Source organism: Phymastichus coffea, unplaced genomic scaffold (assembly GCF_024137745.1).
Source record: "Phymastichus coffea isolate CEN01 unplaced genomic scaffold, Cenicafe_Pcof_1.1 PCOF00050, whole genome shotgun sequence".
Lineage (NCBI taxonomy): Eukaryota > Metazoa > Arthropoda > Insecta > Hymenoptera > Eulophidae > Phymastichus > Phymastichus coffea.
The window spans coordinates 1752292-1779994 of NW_026706861.1; the positions used below are offsets into that span (position 1 = coordinate 1752292).

Here is a 27703-nt window from a genome sequence, read left to right on the forward strand (position 1 = left end):
ATTTATGTTTTACCAGGCATGCTCGAATAAAAATGCGAGAATATATATGCAGTTTTGTAAACGTACATTGTTTCCCGCCCTATTCCTCTTCTAAAGCGACGTTAAATGTACGCGTGCCTCATAAATTTTTAAAGCTTTTTGCTACTGTTTGTGGTGACAACGGTTTTCATCGTCTCGCAGTCGTGGCCAACATAACATTTTCACCCTTCAAAAATTTATTATTATGGCTTTTCCAAATCATAAAATAATCAAATGATAGACTGCATATTGAAAGTTACGATGCCCCGTAAGTGTACTTTATAAGTAGATTCAATTTGAAAGTCCACGATAAATGTTTTCTATGTTTGTTAAAGTACAAATATTAATAGACATTCACGATTTTTATTTACGATTGTTCTATTATTACGCTAACTTTATAATATAATGTGAATTTAATACGTATACCAATATAGAAGTATGATGAAATTAAATAGTCTAAAATCTGAATAAATGACAGTTAGAGCCATTGAATGTCAAAAAGTCTGTAACGTAAAAATGTTTCGGCGTTTCTTTCAGGTTATACGCATTGCAGTGTTCAATAAATTACATTTCGTTTGAATAAAAATTGAAAAATAAATTTGAAATAACAATAATTATAAAAATGTGAAAAATCTATTATCTCTTAGTCGCAAAAAGTGGAATCAAGCGTTTCGTAACGTGTGCGGAAAAGCCAAATGAATCCCAAGTGGTTGGAATCTACAGCAAATATTGAAATCCCGTATAGCTAGAGTCTCAGCGGGCAGCTCAAGGTAAATTCCCAGGAGAGCCAAAGTGCAACTTACCAGAAGTGTTATCGCCATCAAGCTTTTCTTTCTCGCTACCAAATAAACGGAAACAGCGTGAACGCAATTTACGGTTATGCACAGCTGAGCTTCAGCAATTCGCTCAATAAATGCGATTAGCTGCAGCTGCTATGAGTGACTTAGTTCACTCAGGAAGCCAGAGAGAACTCAGCCGAGTAATTTGGTAAAATGTTTACAAGTGATGTAAAGCTCAGAAGCTCGCAAATTTCTCAAAGGCTCCAGCGATCTTTCATATTAAATATTTTCGAACAGACAGTAAAAGAGAGTTAATCAAGAGAATGCATCAACGTCGATTGATTTACTGACTTGCCCGAGGTGATATAAATTCATCAGATTGGCTTCGAATTTGAGTTGCTCTCATTATGAGATGTGATGCTTGCTAATGAGATGACTCATGCTAGGAGAAATTGTGTAAAATCGAACTCTCGGATACTTTAAAATATCAATCGAAATAAAAGACGATAACAATTTACCAGTGTCATTTGAATGAAATGTTATTTATGGCTATGTATAGGGAAAAGCTTGTAATTTAACGTTATATAATGTTGAATTTATTTCACCGCAAACCTGGCTTATTGTCGTGTATACAAACGATGTTATATGTATTTCAGACAATTTTATTGTGTTTGCAATAAAAAGTTTTTAAATTTCAGAAGCAGTACACTCTGTCAATGTAAAATAACGAAAAAAAGACTCAAAAGTAGAGACCACGTGGAAATAATAATAATACGTCCAAACTCGTATAAATCACAATAAACGTAAAAAGAGAGGGGGAGAGAGGAAAGCGCAGCGAACACATACAACTAAACGTGCCGTAAAACCGAAACCAATAAATAAAGGTAACGAACGAATTAGCTTTCCACTTTCTCCACCCCTGTTTGTTGATCGCCACCGCCGCGTACGAAATCCCGCGGAAACCCAGAGAGGATAACAAAGCTTTCATGCGTGAAACCAATAATAGCCCGGAAGAATCGCAACTGACGGGCAAATCATCAAGTTCGCAACACGCGTGTCGAGTCGACGTGTCGGAAACGACCGGAAAATTTACGAGCGAAAATTCTCAAACCGTCGTCGCTATCCCGGCATGCGAGAAGTTACGAACGATATTTTTCTCGTGAGATCGAATGGATATAGACCTCTGAGAGATAAAAAACGTTTCTCGTTTAACGATTCCTTCGAAAATGAGATGTGATAATAGTTGTCGATCCGTCGTGATGTTCTGTAAGCTTTACGCCATAAAATGATATGTGACCGTGTGGAATGGAGTTATCACTCATGTATGATGGATCGTAAAAATTCGTGACAGGCTTGAATCTCGTAGAAAATTTAATTTCAATACCGCCGTTATCGTACATTTTTTTGTTTCTTCGTTGAAATTTGTTTTGTCAAGTTCAATAATTCTTATTGAGTTTATAAGTCACCAGTGCTTATTCATTATAGAAAATCTAGAAAAGTTAAAAAAAATTTACATATTTGTATTTCTTAGGAAAACCATTGCGCGTCATAATGTTTGTACATATAGTTATTACAAGTTGTAATATTTTCACAATAACTTATTATATACTTGTTAAATGATGTTGAATTTAAAAAATTTTTCAAGTAATTATATATAAGTTTATGCGCCAAGCTTTTCTTGCAGTAGTATTAAAATAAAAAAAAATTTTGAATTAATTATTCTTTTTAGTGTAATTTATTTAACTTAACATATTTGTTATAAAGAAAAACAAATTTTTTAATATTGGTATGCATATATATGTGACAGATACAGAAAAATTTGGATCATCATGTATAAATTTCATCCATTTTAAATTTCTTTTCTTGAGCTCTCTATGAGAGGAGTTATTTTGCAAAAATAATAATGAAATTCTGTATTATTAATCAATTCTAGTAACTATGCAAAACTACAATAATAGATTATGTCAAGCAAGTAAAAAGTATTCATAATAACACAAATGTATATAAAAAATAAAAAACAAAAATTTTATATTTCATTTGTCAATTAAACACAATGAAATTTCATCGTTCATTTTGACATATACATATTCATTAAGTAAGCTTACACCAACTCTGCAAACGCGTAATCCACAAGCTCAAAATACGTTATCCTAGTCCTAGAACTTCTAATAGAGGACAATCACGTAACCTACGGCAATTAAAGATCTGCATCCGTAATTCATGCCTCAAACTTCCTCCTTCCCACACCTTTGTGTGAATCAATTATACAAACAAGAAACGTAATGTTCAACGTGATTCCTAATTGAAGTTCTTATGAGAAAAGCTTGAACTGGACTTTGCTAATCAGGAATCCGTTTCGCTTTCGGATGACTACCAAATTAGTTGAATTAAGATCTCTTGTTCTTTGAAGATTTCACGTCAATATTGAAATATATATCTTTAAGTTTACGTAGTAATTATAAAACTATGTTTTAGTGAAACTTGTACAATGTGAACATAACTCAAACGTGTAACATCGACCGAGCGCTTTGTCAACTTTGTTTCTGATATCGATTGTGTCAGGCAAAATTTGAAATTTCTTAAGATGTCGACGAACAGCTTCTTAACTACTCACGTTTTCAACGTTCTCCAATTGCTTGACATACAAAAGGAATTTCTGTGTATAAGGCCCCACTCCTACCCCTAAAAGTCCTTCAATTCGATTCAGACTTTGGATTAATTAAAGCACTGTTTCATTTAGAATCCCTTAGAATTTCGTCTTTGAATAGAATATAGCATTATAAAATAAAGTTATAGTAATAATAAACGCACGCATCGAATGACATGCTGTTCTTAAAGTCGATAAGAACTATTTACTACTTTCTTTTCATTTTACGATGTTATAGTTAGAAAACAATCAGAAAGGTCAATGCGCTATATATCCCTATAATTAAATGAATAAGGAGCCGTAATAGACTATATGTTGAAGCTACAACGTTGCAATTCACAACTTGTTAATATCTGATCGGAGAGTTTAGTGATATCGATTATAAAAATGGCGATGCATAAGAAACGTAAATTAATGTTTTTCTAATGTTTAATGTATAATTGATTTTGAAATATATCTACTGAATTAAAATAGTACATTTTAATACTGGTACTAGAAAATAATTTCAGTGTAAACGTTTGAGCCCGAGCGAAGCAAGGCTCGATCCATCGAGCTTGCGAAATGTCGAGTCCCCGCGTACGGAGTGACGAAAATATATTACAAAGGTTCTAATTTAAACAAACACGCTTTTGAGGAACTATACTATAAAATAACGATATTTTTGGACAAAAAATTTTCTAAAGAAATTCTCAAAAATTTTGCACTCGAGCAATAAGAACAAAATTTATTTTTCTACCTATTTACATAAATTGAAATTTTGAAAAAAAATGTAATCATTTATGTAGATAGAATCATAATAATTATTATAGCGTACATTCATATACACAGACACACGCATGCATGAACACACAGATGTATGGATGGATCAGAAAATACGTTTGTACTTGTGCTCTACACGATGCGTAATACGTAAATGCAAAATTTGAGGAATTTTCATGCAAACAAAGCTTCCTATTTGAATTAGCAGAATTATAAATCATACCATCCACGTGCAATCACAAAACGACTCAACAAGTGCTCACCATAAATGTAAAAAGGAAAAAAAAGCGCTTCAACAGCAAGATCGATTTTCTATACTTCATGCAGTAGACGCAATCTAATAGCAAACGGACCATTTGCTCGTGCAAACTTGGGAAAATCTACGTCATGAGTATGTGAGTGAGGTACGTCTAACCCGAGCCATTGGCTTTAAATAGGATACTTCTTCTCCACCACGAGCTGACTTAACTAAAAAAAATCACAAATGCGAGCTTGACTTATACTCGTATGTGCTATTTTATGCTCTACGCTAGAGGTTATTGGCTTACGGCTACGAGGGAAAAAATTTGCCACACGCGTGTCGTCTATGTAGAGATAGCTTTGAAAACGTCTTTCTCGTGAGACGCAAGGGAAAGAGATAGATTCCGGACTTTTCTTTAGACGCGGAATTTTTCACGCTCAACTCTTTTTTGTTGCCTTTTTCTTGCGTTATACTGCTACTATGAAGGCTCGTAAAAAGATAAAAATTGCCTTGGCAGCACGTTGCATACATGCACGCGTGTCGTGCTCTACAGGATTCACAAAACAATACACGGCTTCGTTTGCATAACGTTGATGTTGATATCGTATAATCTGGAAAAGCTCGTACCTCGCAGTCGTAAATGCTTGTGGGTAATTCAAAAAGGCCAAGCATGTAAGATGATTTGTTAATCGTAGAATCCTCTTTTTTCAATATTTATAAATATTTTTATGCTATTATAATTATTTAACGACAAATTTTGTCTACAATTATTTTGAAATTAAGGGAAAATACTGCTATATTTAAAATACGTTTCATTCTTTCGCTCTTATAACAAATAAATCAGAATACATTAATATTGTATGGAAAAATGCATTAAAAAGTTCTTCAATCGCACACTACATTTAGCCTCAATTGTACAATATCTCAGCCCAACAGCTTTTTGAAAATATGTATCATCATGTTACAGGTGTTACAGCGTTCTAGCGTAAATAGCTATGATATTTCACAGGTCATGAAGCGTGCGTTCATCAAGTGCACGTATAACATACTCAGAGTGGAATGTGCTTTTAAAAACTTGGTGCGCTGCTAGTTTGCATAAAGGTTAATGATGAGCAATGGGATATCATCCTAACTAAAAGTTCTTTTTAAGCCTAAAATTATAAATTCTCGTGGAGCCCCTGTGAAACTCTGCAAATTACATGACATTGCGTGAGTTTTAAAAACTGGTAGTTTTTCAAAAAGAACGGACCATTTTTTATCTAATCAACCATGATCCTTTAGTGACGCCAAAATGTTTACCAATTTTTAAGATCAGATTTCAAAAGTTACATATCGAACTATAAAAGCCTCCTTCACTTTCTAAAGATCACGCTTTTTAGTAAACTTCAAGACTTGACTGTTTCTTTTCTTGAACTTTCAAGAGTCGAGCGACAAACTTCTTGAATAAACTCTGCTGACAAATAGCTTTGATCGGACAAATATATAAATAAATTTTATATATTTGTAACAATACAAGCTTTATTCTATAGAATTGAGAAAACGAAAATTTCGTTAAAAGTTCGAATAAAATTAATAATAGGTTAAAGTTGATTAAAAAAGGGATAAAGCAATCAGCTCGATATTGCTGTCGATGCATCTGCAGTTATTGACAGTCGTCGCTTTAATCATTCCAAAGAAACTCTTTAGGAAATTTTGATTAGTACATCAAACTAAAACGACGAAAATTAGATCTATAGATACATAAAAGTCACTCAAGGCTCGTATTCGCGACTGAGGTATAATCGGTCGCTCCTTCTTTCCATCGATCCCAACTTTCCCTCTGGTGAAACCTTTTTGTTTTATTAAAATCATTGGCAACACGCGAACGCCGATGTCGAACAAAGAGAAGCTCATGAGAAATGCAGTCGATTCGACACCGGCAGTCGTATTGGAATATACGTTGACCTTTACAGCTTGAATATTTGACCCGAAAGCCAAATGCCTACGAGACAATAAACATAAGGATAGGTAGAAGCGTCATCATGCATTTTTCACGAGTTACTGTTTGAGTCGGATTGTCGAGTTCAACGATATTTTGAACAATTTATCTGTGGAAACGCGCACTGCTGCCAATGGACGTGTCACGTCTATTAATTCAATATAAATCGGCTATAGATGTACGCAGCATTTCATACATCCCACACACACATACACACACACATATACATGCACATACAGCAATACTAGAGTGAGCCAATACAATCTACCCAGGACAATCCAATTAGCTTGTTTGCTACCAGAATTTCACGTTATCGCTAATACCCTGTTAACGCTATCGTTGGCCCGACGACATAATCACATTATAGAAACCACCTTTTTTCTTTCCTCCCGCGTGTGCATACAACACGCAAAGCTAGGTGTATTTCTTTTCTGAAAATGAGTTAAATGATCGACTGTGGGCAAAATTGGATTTTGTGCTCTCAAGCTTCCTTGGCAATGGTTAATGTGAACGTGATCATATACGTGCGCATTAACTGAGAAGTTGAATATGCATTCCTTTGCAATGCTCATTAACCACTAAATCCGATTCGTTATAAAATATTGAGTTTCCTAAGTTTATAAAGTTTTCTCAAAAGTAAAATAGATGTTTAAATAATATAAGAAAAAAATGTCAACCGCTATACTTTTTCCGGGAAGCCATAATGAATTCTCATGATTTTCAAACGAGAACTTGCGAATTATCAGGTCACGCTTTATAACAAATTCAAAGAGCGACGTAATGCTTCTTAACCAGCCCACGTTTCACAAACAAACCAGTACAAAACCCAACCCGCTTTCGAAACTAGTATATACACAACGCACGTGTCTAAAGCTGAAAAGCGCCGCAGTTTGATGCTAAATTAGTTAACCTGGCAGTTGGCAATGAAAGTAAAACCCTTTTAGTGGAACTACTGTGCGAAGATTAATTAATTACCGGTGTTAACTGATGTACCAACTGCAACTACGACGCAGTAAGTGGCAGATGTCAATCATCAGCGCTATGTAAAGACTTGACCGTCTGATACTTGAGGCTTGATCAACAGTTTAGAAGAATTGCAGCGAAAGTTTGGCTGGTAATCTCAACTGTATCAAAGAAATCATAGCAGGATTTGATATTTAATGACAAATTAACCGTTCCAACATTTTATTTTCTCTTACATCGAAATTTCGGTGTTATTTTTCTGCATTGAATGTGGAAATGCTCAATAATGCAATTTTATCGCGGAAATTTCGTTTTCAGTTCGTTACATATAAAAGACAGACATTGATCTGTGCTCCTAGGTGACCGCACGGATACGGGTAGGGTTGGGTTTAGGTTTCTCTATCTCACCACTGCAGACACCATCTGAAAAATGCACTCACGTGAATTTCCAATTTCATGACAGTTAATTTCGTCAAACTTAACATTAGTTGTGGATTATAATTTAAGCTCCAGTACTCCAGTTGATTTATTGACTTATGATAGAATGAGTTCATTCATGGAAAATATTATTATCTCGAATCGATACTCTAATGCTACATGTATTGCTCGAATGATAAAACAATAACACATTTTTAATTCGCGTATCGAACTTTAATCGGATAATATATTTATTATGTTTTAAATGTTTTTCTTTAACATATAAACCTTTTTCTCGAACGTCTACTTTGGTAAGGTAAACAAGTTTATCAAAACGAAATTATTCGAAATAAGCACCGTTATTTTTTTCGTTTCTTACAATCATCAATCTTGATTTTTCAGGACGAGAAGATGTTTCTGGTGCCGTGGATTTGCATAATGATTGCTTGCTGTGTTGTCGACATCTCGCATTTAATATATGCTTTCATCGGTCAGGGGGTAAGCAGTTTTCCTTTCTTTACCGAGCTACACTGACCATACAAGAGTTTCTATTTACTTAATTTATATTTAGTATTAGACAGATATGATGATGACAGACGTTGAAAGGTACTTTTACTTTGAAAAGATAATTTAAAATTTTTTATGAGAGCGCAAATGCACTCAAAGTGGATCTTATTAAGCTAAAATATAAATCTCTAGGAATTGTTTGAAAAAAAAAATTATTTTTCCGTGTAAACACCTTACACATTTTCCTACTAGCAGTAATTTTATTTTGAAATGAATAAGGAAGATGTTTTGAGAATTCACCGATTTTTTTATTTTGCATGAAATGAGTAATATGAATTGTTATGTTTGGAATATATAAGCATTAATTAACACCATATTCATTTTTGCTTCTTTAAACAAAATTCATTTTATATTTGATTGAGTTATTAGATTATTGACGGTGTTATCAATATAATTTTCTATTCCTTGTTCTTTCTTATAATAGTGTCCAATAAATAAATCTCAAAATATATTTAGTGAGAGATACCTCACAAGTACAAAAAACTCAATCTAATATTTGTTTCTCAAGTAATTAATGAATCATCTCTGCTAGTGGATAATGCCTAAAGAGAAACAGAATGAATTATGTCATAAGAGACACTTATATATATGAAATTAAATTCAATGTAGTTACATGAGTCGGATGTGTAAAGAAAATAAACTTCCGTTGTTTGTTTTTAAGAAGCAAATATTAAAATTAACGTGCAACAATAAATATTATTGTAATATTAGATATTGTTTATTAATAATTAAATATCGTGAAAATGCAAAAATTTACCATAGGTTGAATGAAAAGTTGAAACTAAAAAAACGAAGGATGGAATGTACAATATTCAGTTTTCTTCCATTGAAATTAAAAAAGTACAGCACAGCATTTACAAGAAGCTTCTCAACACTGCATGCTTAGAGCAGAAAATATTTCAACGAATACAACATCATTTATCAAATGTGGGATCAATTTCACGCTCCGCTACTCACTTTCTAAACTCATGAAAACAGTATCACACATGACCGATGTGTAGAAGTCTCTGTAAAAAGAAGTCGCGTTCATTCTCATAAGACTCACGTGCAAACTCTTCAAACTCGAGTGCCATGTGCATATTTGCTCCATTATTAAAAAACTTTTTTTACATAAAATCTAATTTCTCTTATTCTTCGCACATTTGCAAGTTGATTCGACATTGTAATTTTGAACTAAGTCTAAGAACTTTAATGAACATTACTGTGTGAATAATGTAACATTCCAAATTTCAAAATTCCAAAAATTCCAAATTTAAAGGCGTACTGTGTAAACATTGTCATCAGGAAAAAAAATAAGCATAAGAGCAAGGAAGAAATCAGCACTTTTATTGCCACTTTTATTCGACATCTCGCGTAAGCCATTTTAATCAAACTTTTCTTCTACCATGCTTTATAACCAGAAATCCTCGTAAAAATGTAATTCCTTATTTTCGTCGATAAGAGCACACACACAACACACACACTTTGTTTTACTTATGCACTCATGATAAACGCACTTATCTTCGAGACAACTATATCTTTGCATTTTCCGCACATTGATACGTCTCAACACGATCTCACGCCTTTGTTTTTATATTCTCAAATACCCAAGGAACGTCGCTGAATATGCACGCACGTTACGTGTAAGATGACCGAACTCAAGTGCGCGTCAAAACGTATTTCGTAGAATCGAATATAAGTGCGAACACGGTTAACGTATAATTGACTGATGCCACTTTTTTTCTTTTTTTGATACAAAATTCCTTGATGAGTTTTCGTTTCTTACATGCCAATCTTTTGCATGTGATTAAATTAACGTTAAATTATTAGATCACTATATGTTATAGTTTGTAATTTAGCAATTTCAATGAAATTCAAAATTATATTGAAAACACAATGAATTTGCAATCTTAACCGCGCAGCTTGTGAAATAATATAAATGCAAGCAATAGTATCCTGATAATTGAGTTATAAACTCGTGCACGTCATCAACCGAATAAAGGAAATATTCGAAACGACTGATCGTTTATTCAATCGTAAAAATTGCTGTTTTCCGAAGACATTCACATCAAAATATTATTTTTATAAATGAAAAAAATTTTATTACCTCATCTCGCGATATCTTGATGAAACAAAGTTCAGTAGAACGAGCACTCGCGTAAAATTCATTTAGTTAATTATAATGATTATACAGTATTCGTGATTTGAAAATAACTTATATAATTAATTGAGTTTCGGCCAGTTTCTCATTCATTATTTTCGCTGCGCACGAAAGATAATTCGATGCGGATGAAGATAGTGATGATTATGCGGGTACATGTGCGCGAACAGAAAGCTGATGAATTAGAGACCAAGGTTCTAATTATAGCTGTATTTACCTCGTGCAACGTGATATAGATCATTCTGTTAATTAGATTTTCCGTACACTGCGCACAAAGTGGTGACTGTGCGTCCTCCTAGCAGGGAGCACAGAATCGCATGGACAGCGTGAGTGTAATATGCCTCACATGCGTGTTGTGCTTTTACCCTCTCAGCTGCGTCTAGAGCGGTAAACATGGCACATCGCAGTACATAACGTATTTTACTTTTAACAGTCAATGCGGTTCATTGTTGCCTGTTGAGGGCATACCATTACTTCTTTATAGGGTGTGGAAAAACCGTATAAGCATCACGAGAGTACAGTAAGCAAACCACGCATTGTGTGAAATACCGACTCGCTTCACTAGGTCGGCGAGATCACACGTGTGTTCTTTTATATAATGCACTATTATATGACTGAACGAATAGCTGAATGGTTAGTTGGTACCAAAACGTGAACTCGGAGGTATTATAATGTTTACATATGAGCAAATCCGCAAGGTTATTGCTTTTTAAAAAATAAAAAAGAATTTTTAATTCATAACACACTTTTTTCAGGTAATGATACACTTTTAGATCAGTATGAAAGACAATATTTTGAGGTGGTACCTTTTTTGAATATACGCTCAAAAAGTCAATAAACAAAACAAAATTTTTTTTTTATTTCAGAAAAAATATAGTTGTTCATGCAACTAACATAGCACTAATCTAGTACTAATAAGTGGAAGTAATTATCTTCAAAACGTATAATTATTATTTTATTTCACTAATATGGAATGGTGAAGTAACTGAAATAAGTCGAACAATCCAATTTTAAAAAAGATAAACTGTTTTCACTCGAAAAATGAAAATTCATTTTATTGCAACAATAAGAATAAAACATAAGAAACAATAATATTTAAATATAAATACAATCAGGATCAAGAATCTTTAAGGTACGTAATAATTTTTCACTGATTCTTTTTATACATACCGCGCTTTTGTTTACATCCCGTCCTATGTTTTGATTTTCTTTTGCTACATTTCAAAACTGATTTGATGAAACTGTATCTACGGTTTTTCTGTTTGCAATATCCTCTGTATAGATTGTAACTGTATTTTAATTCGAACGGGATCCATTTCGCCACATTTTAACATTTTTTCAACTAGATTTTTTTAGTTACTGACGTATACTAAAAAAATTATATTAAATTTCATCGAATATATATTTTTTTATTTTTTAAATCGATAAATGAAGAAAAAGAATTACCGTTCAATATTTTTTACAATGTATTTAGTACATCGACATGTACCAGACAAAGAAGGTATCAATGTAGTTAAATTAAATGTGTGTGCATGAAAATGTGTCGTTGAAAAATGAGAAATTCTTTTGACAGGAAATCTAAATCATATCATTTAAATACTCGAATCTAATTTAAGTACTCGAATCTTTTACATTTTTGAAGGCACATTTAACTTTGACCATCAGAATTGTTCATTTTAAGGAGAGTATAAATTTGGATTGACATCATATTCAACTTTTTATACGCAAGGAAGTGAAAACATTGCTATTCCAAAATAAGTTGTAACAGATATATTACAGACTATTTCTTTCTTTCATTTTGAGGGCACATTCTTGAAACTTTGCAAAAATGTAAATTTTGAACTTTCTCCCATTACCCAAATTTACCAAAATTCCCAAAATCCTATTTTAAATGTTTAAAAAGTTATTAACGAAAGAGATTGAAATTTTTTCAAATGACATACTAAAATTTTACATTTTCATTTCATTTATTTTATATTTATGTTCTTTTGAGTAAATAATAAATAAATAAAAGTAAATAATAAACGGTACTTTTATTAAAAAAAATTTTTTTTGGACGAAAAATACGAGTAACAAAAAAGTAACAACTTCGCGGATTTGCCCACATGCGTATAACACATACTATTATAAGTACATATTAAATTTCACGAAATGTTTTTCTTACGAAACTAATGAGATCTGATGTAAGGTAATGATGACATGCTTTTTTCAATTATACCATAATAGGTAAGAAAAACGTGTAATCAAAAAAGATGCAAGCAATAAAGTTGGTACTATATCAATTTTACGAACTGTGTAGTCTGACCAATTACTATTATTGAAATGTAATGTCGCTATCGATACTGCAAAATCAAAACAAAAGTCGATTCACACGTGTACAAGCATCAGCGACACGATAAACTCGTTGTTTGTTACAGCTCAAGTTCAATCCGGTAACGGCAATGATTTTAACGATCGACTTTTTCCTGATGTGCCTGAATGTGAGTATGAGCATGTTCTTTTTTTCTGCCCGACCTACATTATCACGATCTCGAGGGAAAGGTTGGAAAGTTCTTTCGATCTCGAATGAGAATTTATAAGTCATACTGTGTCGATATGGGGGGGGGGGGGGGGGAGCAGTAAAGGACGATGTTCGCGCGACGAACGTATTATATCGGCTTATACGACATCTTTGTTAAATGAGTTCCTCTATTTGCTAATTTACAAGTTTCGAGCGAAGTCATGGTGAATTTTAATAATTCGTCTAATTGGACACTGTTCCCGTGGGAATTCGAACAGGGTCGTAGTTTTAATAAAAAATTTTTATACTCTACTCGACTTTCTTACGCCGCCAATTTGAAAAATCTCATCTGGAAATAATGTGATTCCGATGAGAGGGAGCAAACTCACACGACGGCGCAAGAGATGCAAAAAAGTTATAGACGTGCCATACTATAGTGATCATTGATATTCACCATACGTTTGACGTTGAATTATCCCGGAATCCTGAGCCTTTATCCTTAACCCACCCTCCCCCATCACCACATACGCACACACATACTTTCCCTCATTTGCATTTCTAATTCACATCGAGTGCTCGCAGGTGATTTATAATTATCTCCTGAGTTCATCGATGCTACAGACGGCGACTAACGAACCCGGCATTGTGTCTAGCACATGAAGGAAATAACGAAAAGTTTGCGTTGCAGATATATGCGGTGCTGTGCGTTTATTCGCAGTATCAAGAGTACACCGTCGGTCGTGGCACTGCTGCTCACGATTGCCCACAGAGGGTTGGTTGCCGTTTTCACCTACGCATAATTGATTGCCTTGCGCTTCACTTCAGTTCTATAGGCTATGTGCGCCTGTGTAAATACTTTGCTTTTTAATATTCTCCAAATGATTGCTCGACAAAGACGTTGTATGATTAGACATGATGTATCACGGTGCAAATAATATGACCGGTACCGTGCTTTTCACCCTCGTTTACAACACCATGAAATTTCGTATGCATGCGATGATAAAGAATAATAATTTTAATTTGCATGTTTACGTAAATGAAGCCAAGCAGGCTCGCGCGAAGTAAAAAGGAAGGAAACCAAATAAAAGATCCGAGTGCGTGCGCGAAGACTGAAAGAATTGGAGTCGGCGCATTCTGAAACGGCAAGCTTTCACTCGCATATGCGTCGGAGCGTTGTGCGCAAACCCCACCCGCCAAAACCGCAGCGACAAACAGACTTGAACTATCTTGCTGTCGCTATACATGCACGTATGTGTAAAAACGCAAATGACATATTCATATGCATGCGCTTCCACCTGGAAAATCTACATAAGGAAGCTGTGCGGCACACGAAAAAGCTTTTCTGGTCTAAGAGAGAGAAGGGGAATCCAATGTTCTCTGTATAAAACGCATTTGCGAAATCTTTCTGTGTTACCTTTCTTTTTTCTTATGCTTGTCAAGACAAGAACCACGCAGCTAATTTGTAAATGTTTTATGCATGCGGCACGGAATTGAATGTCACTTTGGTGATTTGTGAATTTTCTCTTAGGCATAGGATGAATATACGACGGTCTGAATGTGGTTGCTTAGCATATTATGTGGGCTATTTTACGTAGAATTGAAATTGCCTCCTTAGTTAGATTGATGTGTATTTTATTCCTAAAAGTGTGTTCTTATAGAATAGATTTTATGAAAGTATTGTTATCGAACTGATTAATTTATTTTATTTTTACTCATGTGTAACAAGAAAACTTTTCAATGAAAAGTCAACCTGTAGAAATCGACAAATTGAACTGCTGAATGTACCTTTTTCGAACCTTCAGTAACAATAATATTGTTCTACGTTCTAAACGTGTCGATTCTAACGAAAGCAAGAGAAAGAGAAAAAGAAATCCGAACATGACAATTATCTGTCAGTGAACGTTTAATAGCCGAGAATAAAGTTGAGGGGAAATGCGCGCAAGATAGAGCAAAAGAGGTTGCGAGCTCGATATAAATGCATGGCATATTGGCGTAATCGCCAACGCGTTCCTACAGCCCACATCCCTCTATAGCGGAGTCTTATCGAGCGAGTAAAGAGACTGGAAAAGCTATATACTCGTGACTTGCTTTTTGAAACTTACTTTTTATTTGCTTGTTTGCACGATCTCTTTCCGCGAGAGAGGATTACCACCATTGGATATTTTTGTTTGGATTTCTATGTTGGTTACTGTACTGCTGTTTGTTTGGCCTACGTTTTCTTTCCTGTTTCTCGAAATAAGTCTATGTTGGTTGAGTTTTATAGTGTTATATATCGACGGAATAGGATTTTGTATATTTTAATTTAATTGGAATTATGCTACTGATTATGATTCCAGAGTAGACAAACTATTGCTCTGTAAAACTGGTATAAAGAACAATTTATGAACACTATCAATTCGCAACGACGAATGACTTGAAATAATTTCAGTAACGCCGACAGCGGTAGAATTTATATTGATGCTACGTGATATGTATATTGAGATTGCTTCCATCACTCCGTCGAAAACCCGAATCAAACATCCCTTTCAGCAAACATCTATGTATGTTTTTAAATATCTACAGATTAAATAATTCTGACAATGTTGTCACTGCAAATTAAATATCCATTTTTTATTATAATCAATTCGAAATAAATCCAATTTTATTTATTTTTATTTTCAATCAAATTTTTTCATAATGCGCAAATTGTCGGGGCAGTTTGCCCAGCTTATGCTGTACCGTTTAGACTATTAATTCAACTGCATCCCATGGTCAAAGTCTTTTGTGTTATCACTATTCTACAAATACTCTGCAATCCGATGTTAAAACGTAGTAAGCGTCTCTTTTATTCACGAACTGTGCATCAGAGAATGAGAGAGTTTTTATTTCAACTGCTGTACTTGCCGAATTGAGCATCTTGAATAAATAACAAAGTCATCTTTTTCGGTTTTCTAGTTTTATTGCTGAAATGAAACGTCACTCTTTTTCATTTAAGCATTTATATTTAATAAACTTGATAAAGCTATTTTATTTTGCAGACAGAGTAAAAGTCAATTTTGGCATATCCCTTTGTGGTTTATCCATAAAGGTATTAAATCATAATATTTGTTAAAGTTTGATTTTCATGATAAAATATTTCCATTTCCCTAAAAGTGTGGTTTCTATAAATTTTTCCGGAAATTAAATAATCATTGATATCCTTACTTAATATTTCAATCTATGTCGTTTTCCATTTGGCAGGGTACTTTGGAGAATTTTAAATTTTCATTGAAATTATGTTAAATGCTCAATTTACTTCCTCTTTCCAAAACGTTATAGAATTAAATCCTTCATTGTGTCTTATTATGATTTATTTACCACATGTAGCGTAAGTTTTAATCAATCTATTTGATAAATAATAATAGTTAATATCGAAGACAAATATACAACTTCAACTTCATTTGATGATGCTGTTATTATCGACCTAACTACGATATTGTATGTTTGTAGCTTTAAGTATTGGACAATGCATTTTTTAAATTATAATTTTCACCTACTTTATTGTATTTTATCGCTGAATTTACTACATAATTAACATCAATTTATCTATTTATGTTTATTCAAAGATTTTATAGTTGATTAAGTAACGAACCACCGAATATACAACTTTTTTCATATAAATATACGTAAATAAAAAAGGAAACCCCAATTGAAAGATTTAATGTCATTTAGAAAGATCAGAGTTTGAGCTGCACTCAAGAGATAAAGAACAATTTGCCGACGGCTTATGGGCGGGACGGGAAAGAGACAAACTCAAAGGTCGGAAAATGCGTAAGCTTAAATCAGCGTGGCATACTTTCCCCTTCTTCGTCTCGTTAAATCTCTAAATTTATGTATAAATTATATCACGAATTACATTTTATTCTAATTTACTTTCATAAAAGTTGTAGTAGTGCAACTCTTTTATTTTCCGACCTGCACTGTTTGAATGGCTAAACAGTTTGTAATCCCTGCGCTGACGTAGCCTTTTGTTTTTGTTTTCTTAATACTATGATAAAACTTTTCCAAATTATTATATAGCTTTGTTCTTGTTAAAAAGTTGTTAGTGTAACGTTCAAACGATACTACTTTTGTTGTATCGTTTCGAAGGATATACAAATTTTTAGAAAAAACTTCGAAGAGAAATTTCAAACTCGTTCTTTGTAACCATTCCTAACAAAGAAATTTTTCATTCTGGCATTCAATGTTACAATTTGTTCTCAGATTAATTAATCGTACTTTTTCCAAATTGATGTTTAAATTAACACTGATGACAATGGTTGAAAATGAATAAAGATAATTAAAGGAATAATTAATTTTCAGCGTAGGAAGCCACATACTTCTCATGTTGAGGTTTGACAACAATGAATTTTAGTCTAGGTATGTTTTTCCTTGAATTCAACAAAGGGATTTTAAAAGAGTAGCTTAGTGTTCTAGATAAATTGAAATCAAACTTAATGGCTATTATCAGCCGTTATAAAATCCCTTTGAAATCGTTTACAATGTACTAGTATCATCAACTGTAAATCATTTTTGATATCATAACTATTTCAATTTTCAAAACTATCGATGAGAAACTTCATAGTGTGAAGTTTTTTGCTGAACTATCTATGTCACTATTCATTATTATTATGAATATTAGCATTTTCATGAGCTTTTTCATTTAGCTCATTCTCATACTCTTGAAGCCTAAACCAACGTTTAACAAATTTTTTTTTAATTTCTAGTATAGATAGTCATTGTGTTTTGAAATATAAATGTAATTGCTATTTGTTTTTGCAAATCTCTAAATTTATGTACAAATCGTATCTAGAATTAAATTTTATTTTAATTTACTTTCATAAAAATCTCTTGTACGTAAACATATGAATAGCTTTGCTTTTTTCTAAATACTTAAAAATTATCAAGAAACATTTAATTTTCAGAATATAACTTTTGTTTTATAATATGCTAAAAATATTTTTATCTTTACTTACAATTCTCAGTAAAGAAAATCAATTCCAAAAACTTTTTGCACCCTTTACGTCTGTCGAAACAGCACGTTGGCGGTTTTAATTCTCGGATTCAGAATGCTATATCATTTCTTTGTATTCAAACTTTCAATTTAAGACATAATAATATATCACAGTAGCACTCACGAGTACTGCATATCTTTTGCAACTTAGCTTGCACAGAAACAACAAACCTTGCGCTTGAGCTGCCTATGCACGCTTGCCGACAATAAAACGTAAAAAACTTAAAAAAATATACGTGTTCAATCTCAGGTACCAACAGTCCGTTATACGGTGCAACCAACGGCAACGGCAACTTCGTGTTTGAGTTCACGTCGGACTACCGCAACTACTGTTGAAGGACGTACACCTATACAGAGTCCTACGACGTATTTAACCATCGTTCATCCACCACCCAGCACCAATCGACTAATACTTCCTAGCAATGAACTCAAACTACCTGGACGCAAGCACGTCAAATTTCCCGATGCAATCGACCACGATGTCATCGAAAAAATTGGTATATCTGTTTTGTTTATTTCACTCGGAAGTTTTAGTTTTTTCTGATTTTACAGCTACTTAAAGTTTTCTTAATTTATATTTATGGATGCTTTATCGTTTTATTATCCAACAAAATTTTGGCCTTAGAGCCATAAACTCGTAAGTACATATAATACTGTGTCGATCACGGTCTCATATTTGCTGCTGGACAGATAACTTAGTTTATTTTAAAGTAATCTTGACAAGTATCTCCCAGCACGAAGCGAGACAAGCCTTGTATCGTAAATAATCCATTAATAAAACGATGGAATGTGAAGTTCGATTTTTCAAAAAATATCTACAGATAATAAATAACTATGGACATGTGAACATTGTTTATAGTAATCCTACATAAACCATTTCCTTTCTCCAATACGAAATATAAAAGTTATTTATACTTTTTCAGTATATATTTTTTCTGATCTTTTTGTATATAAATATTTTTTCCCGATTTAATAAAATAAAAGTAAAATTGATATTATTATTTGACTTTTCCTTTTCCATTCATTCGTAATAATGAACTTCTCATTAATGGAGTTTAAAATATGTTTACTTCAAAATGCATTCCAAATATATACACGAGATCCTCAACGTTACTTCAAATCCAAGTCGAACTTGCAATATAAATACTCAGCAAAAAGTTCTTTCCTTAAAGTAAATACTTAAACATTTACAAATAGTTGGCAAACTCATTTTAAGTCCCCCAACAGTTTAATCAATATTTATTAATATATTTTGAACAACTTATATATACGCCAAACATTTTTACGAAATTCTACTTTTTGATTCTATTCATGTATGCCAATGTAAGTATAACGGAGAATATGATTATCGTTGAAACTGGAAACCAATTATTCGGGAGTTTGACAAGAGCAAACTATAAACCCGTAGATTATTACCTCTGATGAAGCATTTCAAACTCTATAACGTTGAAAAAGACTTTAATCCACTCGTGGAAACTCCGTATCCTCTCACTGCTACCACCCATGAAAAAGCCACTCGGCTTTAAACTTTGTTCAAGTAGTTTTACTTTCCTTCCTTCAGCTAGCGACGTATATTTTTTCATTCAACACGCGTTTCTTTGCAGATGAGACATTTGCAATACAGATATGCCCTGCTGAAGAGTCCGATGATGACGAAGAGGACGACGAAGAAGACGAGGAAGAAGATGAGGAAGAAATGGATTACTACCACCGGCAACGACGTAAGAATGGCACAACGAAAAACGGTCGAGTTTAGTGAAGTGGAACTCTGTTGTTATACAGAATGTGATATTGTTGGAAGTGTTGAAACAGTATATAGGCTATCCATGTTATGAACAGTTGATGAGCATGATTTTTTATGGGTGAGTGAAAGATAAGATGCATTTATTTAAGAAAGAAGATGAATATTAAAATTATTTTTTTTATAACGAAAAATTTTGGTACACTAAAATATTTAGCTAAATTTAATGTACGTATTTATATATGAGTTCATAAACTTTAGTTAATTTTGTATAAAAGACTAAGCTTAAAAAACCTCTACTTTAAGAATATATGAAAAAGAAAATTAATGGTTTTAGTCGGTTGTAATATTTTTGGATAATTAAAATGCAAAAGTAGACCGTACATGCAAACTTTTACTGATTTTCTTGTAAATAGAAGAAAAATGCCTTTGAGGAGTCAGATTATCGCGATTGAACTTTTCAATACTTTTTATTATTATGTATGCGGCGTGTACCTCTTCAGCAGCATCTTTATTGAAGCCTAATGTATGTACTCTGAGATATAATACATTATAGGCTGACGCGAGCAAATGTTGTTCTACTTCAAAAGTTTGTTTTTGCGATGAAAAAATCACAGAGTATTTATAATTTAGTCGTATAATGTAAATAAATACAACTGTAGCTTATGATGTGATTGTTCCATTGATATTACTGTGCAATATTCGATGCATCTATATTGACGGTTAATTTCAATAACGGTCTTAATATTTGACAATTAGTTGAACACTAAGATAGTTGGATATATCTACAAAACCTTTTATTTTTAAGTAAAACATAAGGCTAACTGAAAATTGAGCTCAATACATGTTCTAATTTTTTGTTAACGAAAAATTTTTCACGCAATAGTATATTTGACTTCAATATGCAATATTGTTCTAGGAAGTAAATTTTTTTTTTCATTATAAATTTTATTCTATGTTTATTCAAAATTAATCACAATGAAACGAAACAAAACAAACGAAAGTTTTCATAGACTTGCCTAATATAGATAAATTTCATTAATGAAACGTATTTTTATTTCTCGAATGAATAAAATTACTCAGCGCATTGTGAAATGAGGTTCTAAAACCGATCCTGTCCTATATCTAAACATGATTTTTGTAATAAAACTGACTATTAATTTTTTTTTATCTCCTAATCTTATACCATTAAATTATAAATATTGTAAATAGATACATTTGTAACAAATAATTACGAGTTTTCGAATAATTTTGTAAGATACTTCTTCAACAACACTCCTTTAAAAAACTAGTTTATGTAACTACGTTAAACAATATAATAACAAATAATTAAGTGTGCACTTAATATTATCCTTTGGACTGTAAATATGTTCTAATGAAATTTTAGTAATAAATCCCATTCAACGTGGTATTACCTTGTTGTATTCTAATTAGCATAATGCATTAATTACTCAAAGAGCAACTCGATAAGCAAGCATCTACAATTATCCGACATCCCAAGACGATAGCCTTTATATATATCACGTATGCAAACTTCGCGAGAGATGGTGATGTTCTGTAACTAAACTGCAACCATGACTGATTTGCGTGGAGCGGATATGGAGTTTCGTTCTCTCGATAAAGCAAATTGCACATGCTGCTAATGTTGTTGCCAATTCATTCAGATTGGTTAATTGCTTGATTTAACATTACTAAAGCAAACATTATTAAAGCTATTTTATTTGCTATTACAAGTCTAGTTCTCTCAATACCAATTTCTTTGTCGATGAATTTATATTTACGTTAGTTTAATCAATCTAGTGTCAAATAAAAGAAAATATAGGTATAAAAATGAGCTTCAGAGACGTTACAGGCTACTTATGAAGAAGTAAGTTTGAATTTTATAAATTCGCATTATTTGAAAGTACATAATCGCTCATTATCATGTCTATTAATCGTGCAATTGCAAAATATATTCACTTGTCAGTCAATCAAAAATTATGAATCAGCTGCAGCAAATCAGTCAGACTAATTTATATAGCTCTATCATTAAAAATACATCTGCCAATTCAAGAGACAACATGCAGAAAATAAAGTGTAATTTGTTTTGACATTGGTACGAATTCTCATTCGTAAGAACAAAACCGAAACTGACTTTGCATTTAGCATAAGCATGGCAAGCAGCCTCGAAGGCATTGCAGAGTAGACTCGGAAGTAAAACGATCGATGATTGCGCATACGGTGATCAGAAGAAAGAATTCAATTTGCCAAAAGTCGCTCGGAGTTCGGGTCGGGCTGGATGCGCTGACTTCAGTTTCGATATAAATCTCTCCAAAATGTTCATTTAGCTCAACTGTGCTCTATAATTTTGCATAGTAATGTTTTTCCAGTATTGTATTTTCGTTCGTAATTATTTTCAAAACTCTGTCGAACTTTTGATGATATTTGTTCGTGATTATACCGCTTTTTTCAATTTAATTAGAATTATTTAATTGTCCATAAAAAATTGTAAATCTCATTTATTTGAAAATTATTTCATTTAAATCACCTAAGATAAAAAAAAGATTTTCACGTACATACTATTTTATGATTTCTAAAATTATGGTACTTTACATAATATTTTTTTTTCAATTATACTCTTTGAATTCTCAAAATTATAATAATAGTTAAGTAAAATTGCATTGTAAAGTTATGGTTTATGAAATCTTGCAATATTCATTTATTTCTATATTGGATATTTCTTGATGCATATCGTTCCTTCTGAAGAAAGACAAACTTTTGCCATCTCTTGGTTGTTCGGCCTTCGGTCTTTTTCCTTTACTTTACTGACGAAAGAGCTCGATCCGTCATAGAGCGCCGTATCCGTAGAGCGGCAAAAATCAAAACTATTGAAACGTATAATTCTGTCCTCTCATGGCAAAAAGCAAAATGACTCGTCTCCTTACATTTAATTTCATTCAAGCAAATACATCTCAATGGTTTTTGTCGCTCCAGCTCGTTATCTATATTGAGCGATGAGTCTAAAACGTATCTTGTAAGAACTTCAGATTTATCAGACAGCGCGCAATCCCACTGCCTTTTCATCGAGCATGATTGTGTTTTCTGCTTCATGTGTATATTTTGTGCACGAGGACGCAGACGTGTATACTGAGTGTCAGAGTTAGGCTGGGTAGAAAGAACTCAAGGAAGTCCAGATAAGAACATGGCTGTTAAAAACAGAGACAGGTAAGCAGTAAATATCTTAATCAGTAATTTTCCTTTTTTTTCTTGCCAACTTATTTGGCAATTCGCTGCCAGGGACATTATTCGCGCGTTCACATAAACATTAATAACCAACACTGATTTTCGTCCGTTACTGCGCATGAGTAACGCGATGTGATCTATTCATTAACACAGTATGTGTATATAAGTGAGACAAGGACAACACGTGGCCTGTCATTGGAGTCAGCTGCGTAAGATTCAAGTATATAGAACAAACATGAACGTAATTTTATAATTAAAAATTTCGAAATTGTATTATTACTTCAGTTACACCATTTTTTTGCACGAAATAGCGTACAAAAAATGAAATGAAAAAATATCATTACGGTTTACTAAAATCACTAATTTTAAATGAAAATAAATTTTCTTAAATTTGATCCATTTCAACGATTGCAAAATATCGCGATGTATGTATGAAAACAATCATTGTTGCATTAATAGCGTTTTAGTAGTCGCAGTTTCATATTATTTTGTATGCATAGATATAACTTGCATTATTTCTCAATTTTGCAGACAAAACCAAATCAAGAAACCACAAACTATAGATACCCATAGTCCTAAAATGCCAAAGCCAACACAAACATTAATAAGTCCACGACATTTTCAAAACAAATATGTAATACTCGCGATCCTCGGCAGCTCAATTTTAATTTATTTGTGCCTTGCTAGAAGCGTTCATGAATTTAGCAGCAGAACCGTCGATCATCTAGTAGTATCGCTGAATCTTCACACAACCGTTTACGTAATTGTCATCGACGCAGGATCAACAGCCAGCCGAGTCAATGCCTTCACTTTCCATAATTCGGTGATTGGTAACCAATTCATTTTAGACGATACATTGTTCTACGAGACGAAACCTGGACTGAGCTTCTATGCTAAAAATCCAAAAGACATAAATAAATCTTTGAATATCCTGTTGAACAAAGCAAAAGAGAAAATTCCAAAAAATAATTGGGCTTCTACTCCAATAATTTTAAGAGCGACAGCTGGCTTGAGACTTCTTCCTCAGGATGAATCTCAAAATATTCTTAATGAGTGTAAACGAGCGCTCGACTCGTCTGGTTTTATGACTTTTCACGATTCGGCGGCAATCATGGAAGGTTCGGACGAAGGGATATTTTCGTGGTTTACCACGAATTTTTTACTCAAGAACTTCAGTCCTTTCTATAACGACGAAGAATTTGCCACGAATACTGTGGCCGCTCTCGATCTTGGAGGAGCCTCAACACAGGTTACTTTTGCCGTGACTCACGATTCTTCCGACAAACGCTCGAAATTACTTTCAGCGCACGAAAAAAATATTTATCACGTCAACGCTTTTAATAAAAATACCAGTGTGTTCACCAGCAGCTTCTTGGGATTGGGACTTATGGCAGCCAGAAAAGAAATTTTGACTCATCCCGACAACTACCAAAATCGGGAATATACTTTTGACGAACATTCGACAAACGTTGAGCTACTAGCCGAGTGTATAAATCCAATTATAACCGGGGTAACGTGGCATTACGCTGGAAAAGATTATTTAGTAAGAGGACCAATCAATGCTACGTACAAAATAATTAAAAAAAGGCTACCGACTGGTACTGACGAGCGTAGACCAGTGGTACGGTTTTTTACTTGTCTTGACATAATTAAAAAAGTTGTTGATGCTGCTATTCCATACCAGCTGCCTAGTCTTCGAGAATACGAGATATATGCCTTTTCATTTTACTTTGATCGCGCGGCGGAAGTAAGCATACATTAAACGCTGATAACGTGTTTCGTATTTCACTAATGTTTTGATTCACGATGCAGGCTGGTCTTATAGATCCGTACAAAGGAGGAACTGTAACTGTTGAATCCATATATAAATCAGCTTCTGAAATATGCGCATATCCTAACACTGATCAGCCGTTTATGTGCCTTGATTTATCATTTATTTACGTTTTGCTTCATGGTGGATTTGGACTCGGCAACTCGTCAAAAATTTGCGTGAGTGACAAAATCCCGCTTAAAGATTATGTGCATTAACGTCCGAAATTAATTTAATAATACGTTAAATTTTCAATTAAACTTTTATTTACAGTTGAAAAAGCACATTGATGGCCATCAACTAAATTGGGCGTTAGGTGCCGCATTCAATGCTATACAAATTGTTTCGTGATGCTGCTTATTTTTATAGGAAATTTTTTTTTAATAAAATAGGCTATGACGCTCTAATGTTCTCCACATCGACGACTGTTGCCAACTACACGTGGAAGATTTTGTGCTGTGACAATATTACGCGACGGTGAAAGTCAGCAAAGACCAAAAATTTGTTACAATAACATAAATTCAAACATTTTTGTCTTTTTTTTCGTTTAATTGTCAGTTTACGTAAAACAAATAACATTATTTTTGATAAAAATGACTAACTGCAACTATTAAATGTAGTGTATATATGCTTATAATTTATATTTAAGTAACTATTAATTCTTATTACTATATAAACTAGATAAACCTAAGCCACTGCGTACCAGTGTTTTATTGGCCGATGAATTATAAACGGAACGTCAAATGAACATCATTATGTATAAGTAGCCGTATGACGTATTGACGATACACAGTGACTTTCAATTTGGCTAATGAACAATTGTAATATAATTGTCGTATTATTGTTGAATTTCATTGATAAAAGTGTATAAACTGATGTAATATAATGTTGTCGATGTTAGTGATGCATATGTCGATTAAATTACAATAAATTCTAATAAACAGTTATATTTTGTTTTTACATTCAAAACTTATGACGCCTTATCTAAAGACGTCGTGCCGAATAAATGTTTACTTATTTTATCTTTGGATGGGATTTTTCTTACAAAGTTCGCGGAAAATAGAGTTTATAAGGAAAATAATATGATTGAATTTAAAGTGATAAAGGTATAAAAATATATTTGTAATTAAATAAGACATTACTAATTTTGTTTCAACGAATTATTGAAAATGAAATACTGATTATAATGAAATATCGTGCAATGAAGTCTATGAATTTGTTTAAACAAAAAATTGCTTTATATTTGACTTCTCATAAATGTAAATACAAAGAAAATGGAAAATGAGCATTGATGTGCGTGGAAAAAAGTAACATATCTCTGGCCTTAATAAACGCGTTCGTTGTACGTTCTACTGATAATGAGTTTCATAAAATATGTATCAATAAACTGCAATAATAAGTGGAAATCTTTTAAAGTAAATATACCTACTTTCACGTGCAATGTTCTTTATTATGTATATATCTTATAGCACCGTTTTATGAATTAATTATATAATACTGTGTAGAGCGATGAAGATTTCTAAGGCGTAATTAAGTAATTTGGTTCAAGACCAAGGCTTACCAACAAATTTGTCATACATTACGCTGTAAATTACAATATTTACTATTTGTGTCCTAGATTTAGAGATAATAAGCATTACGTTTGAATTGCATGAAATCTTGGCAGTAAAAGATATCGATTATCTACGTAGAAATGACGAGCGTTTTTAACGAGATTTTATCGATGACTGTCCTAGCTGAACGCGTTAGATAATGCTCAGAATCACTTGCAAATAGTTTTTTTTTAACTGCATTCTGTTGAATTAACACCAGTTACAAAAGCGTTATGTGCCAAATTAGTACACAATCTATCCTTTTCAGCTTTGTGCGTATTAAATACTAATTAAAGAATGTCCTTGTGACCAAGAATTTTTACAAAATCCACCAAACAACTATTCATCAGGCGGTAAAATGATGGATTTGATAAAAATACGAGTTGGAGATACTTTCACGAAATTTCAGGATTACTCAGTCGACCTTAGTAGGTTACTCCCCCTCCCGTGAAAGCAAAGACGAAAACGAAGCAGCAAATATTTACCGACTTGATAAATGGACCTCTTGTTCGCAATCGCGCAATTCTCCCACTGTGATTTACTCTCTGTCCCTCTCTTTCTCTCTCACAAGGAGTCTGATTGTGAAGTCGCGGAGAAGAAAAAAGTTTACGCTCGGCATGGAATGCATCACCTCCGGTACTTGGTGATTCTCTTTGAGCATAGTGAGTTAAGAGCATTATGAGTTTAAATTGATCATTGACTTGTCGCGATCCCCAAACAAGTCCGTTTCGGAGTCCGCTCGCTTGGTTCGCTCGCAGCGGCTCGCGTCGTGCCGAGCGCGAGCTTTTGCTTTAGCTATAGCGGAAACTTCCTCGTGGTTGTGCAGCTGAGAATGAGAATAGACGCCGACCGCGGAAGCTTCGCGGGCGCGTGCAAAGTTGCTTTCGCGGATCTTTGCGGCGCGCGCGGGCAATCACTTCCGTAATTACTCGAGCGTGGCCGGACTTGATTTACGATCGGCGGACTCCTCGCGAAAGCAGACGCCAGTTTGAGGAGATGCGTCGCAGCGAGCGAAACTTTCGAGTGGCACTTCACTTTGCGCGTGAGCACGAAGGTGAGCGCCGCGCGACAGAACCGACCGATGGCGTACAAAGCGGAATGCAGCGAAAACTTGTCGGCGGCAAGCACTTTGCCGAGTGCACGCCGCTGCGAGCTCTTGTCGCGGCAAATTTGCCGGTCAATGGTAATTGTAGCGAGCGGCAATCCGTCGGGGCGCATTCGCGGGCCAAGACGCCGGTGCGAGCCACAGCCACGCGACAGAACGAGGACGATGGTCGGGCTGGCGATGGCCCGTAGTGGCGTGGCGTCAGTAGGCATC

The 27703-nt window shown here is 33.7% G+C and overlaps 2 protein-coding genes across 2 annotated transcripts in view; both read left to right on the top strand.

The window, feature by feature from the left end:
* The window catches only part of LOC131665342 (uncharacterized), a 33309-nt gene extending 12156 nt beyond the window's left edge, over positions 1 to 21153 (top strand). Inside the window, exons 4-8 of the mRNA XM_058937187.1 lie at positions 8205 to 8300; positions 12927 to 12989; positions 13698 to 13781; positions 18271 to 18517; positions 19625 to 21153. Of these exons, the coding sequence (XP_058793170.1) occupies positions 8205 to 8300; positions 12927 to 12989; positions 13698 to 13781; positions 18271 to 18517; positions 19625 to 19776 (642 nt within the window). The 3' untranslated portion in view covers positions 19777 to 21153. The remainder of the gene's footprint in view (positions 1 to 8204; positions 8301 to 12926; positions 12990 to 13697; positions 13782 to 18270; positions 18518 to 19624) is intronic.
* A 1582-nt stretch (positions 21154 to 22735) lies between these two features.
* On the top strand, positions 22736 to 26190 carry LOC131665303 (ectonucleoside triphosphate diphosphohydrolase 5). Its single transcript, XM_058937122.1, has 4 exons — positions 22736 to 22965; positions 23515 to 24730; positions 24796 to 24972; positions 25067 to 26190. The coding sequence occupies exons 1-4, from the start codon at positions 22943 to 22945 to the stop codon at positions 25142 to 25144; spliced, it is 1494 nt and encodes a 497-aa protein (XP_058793105.1). The 5' UTR covers positions 22736 to 22942; the 3' UTR covers positions 25145 to 26190.
* The last annotated feature ends 1513 nt before the right edge of the window (positions 26191 to 27703 follow it).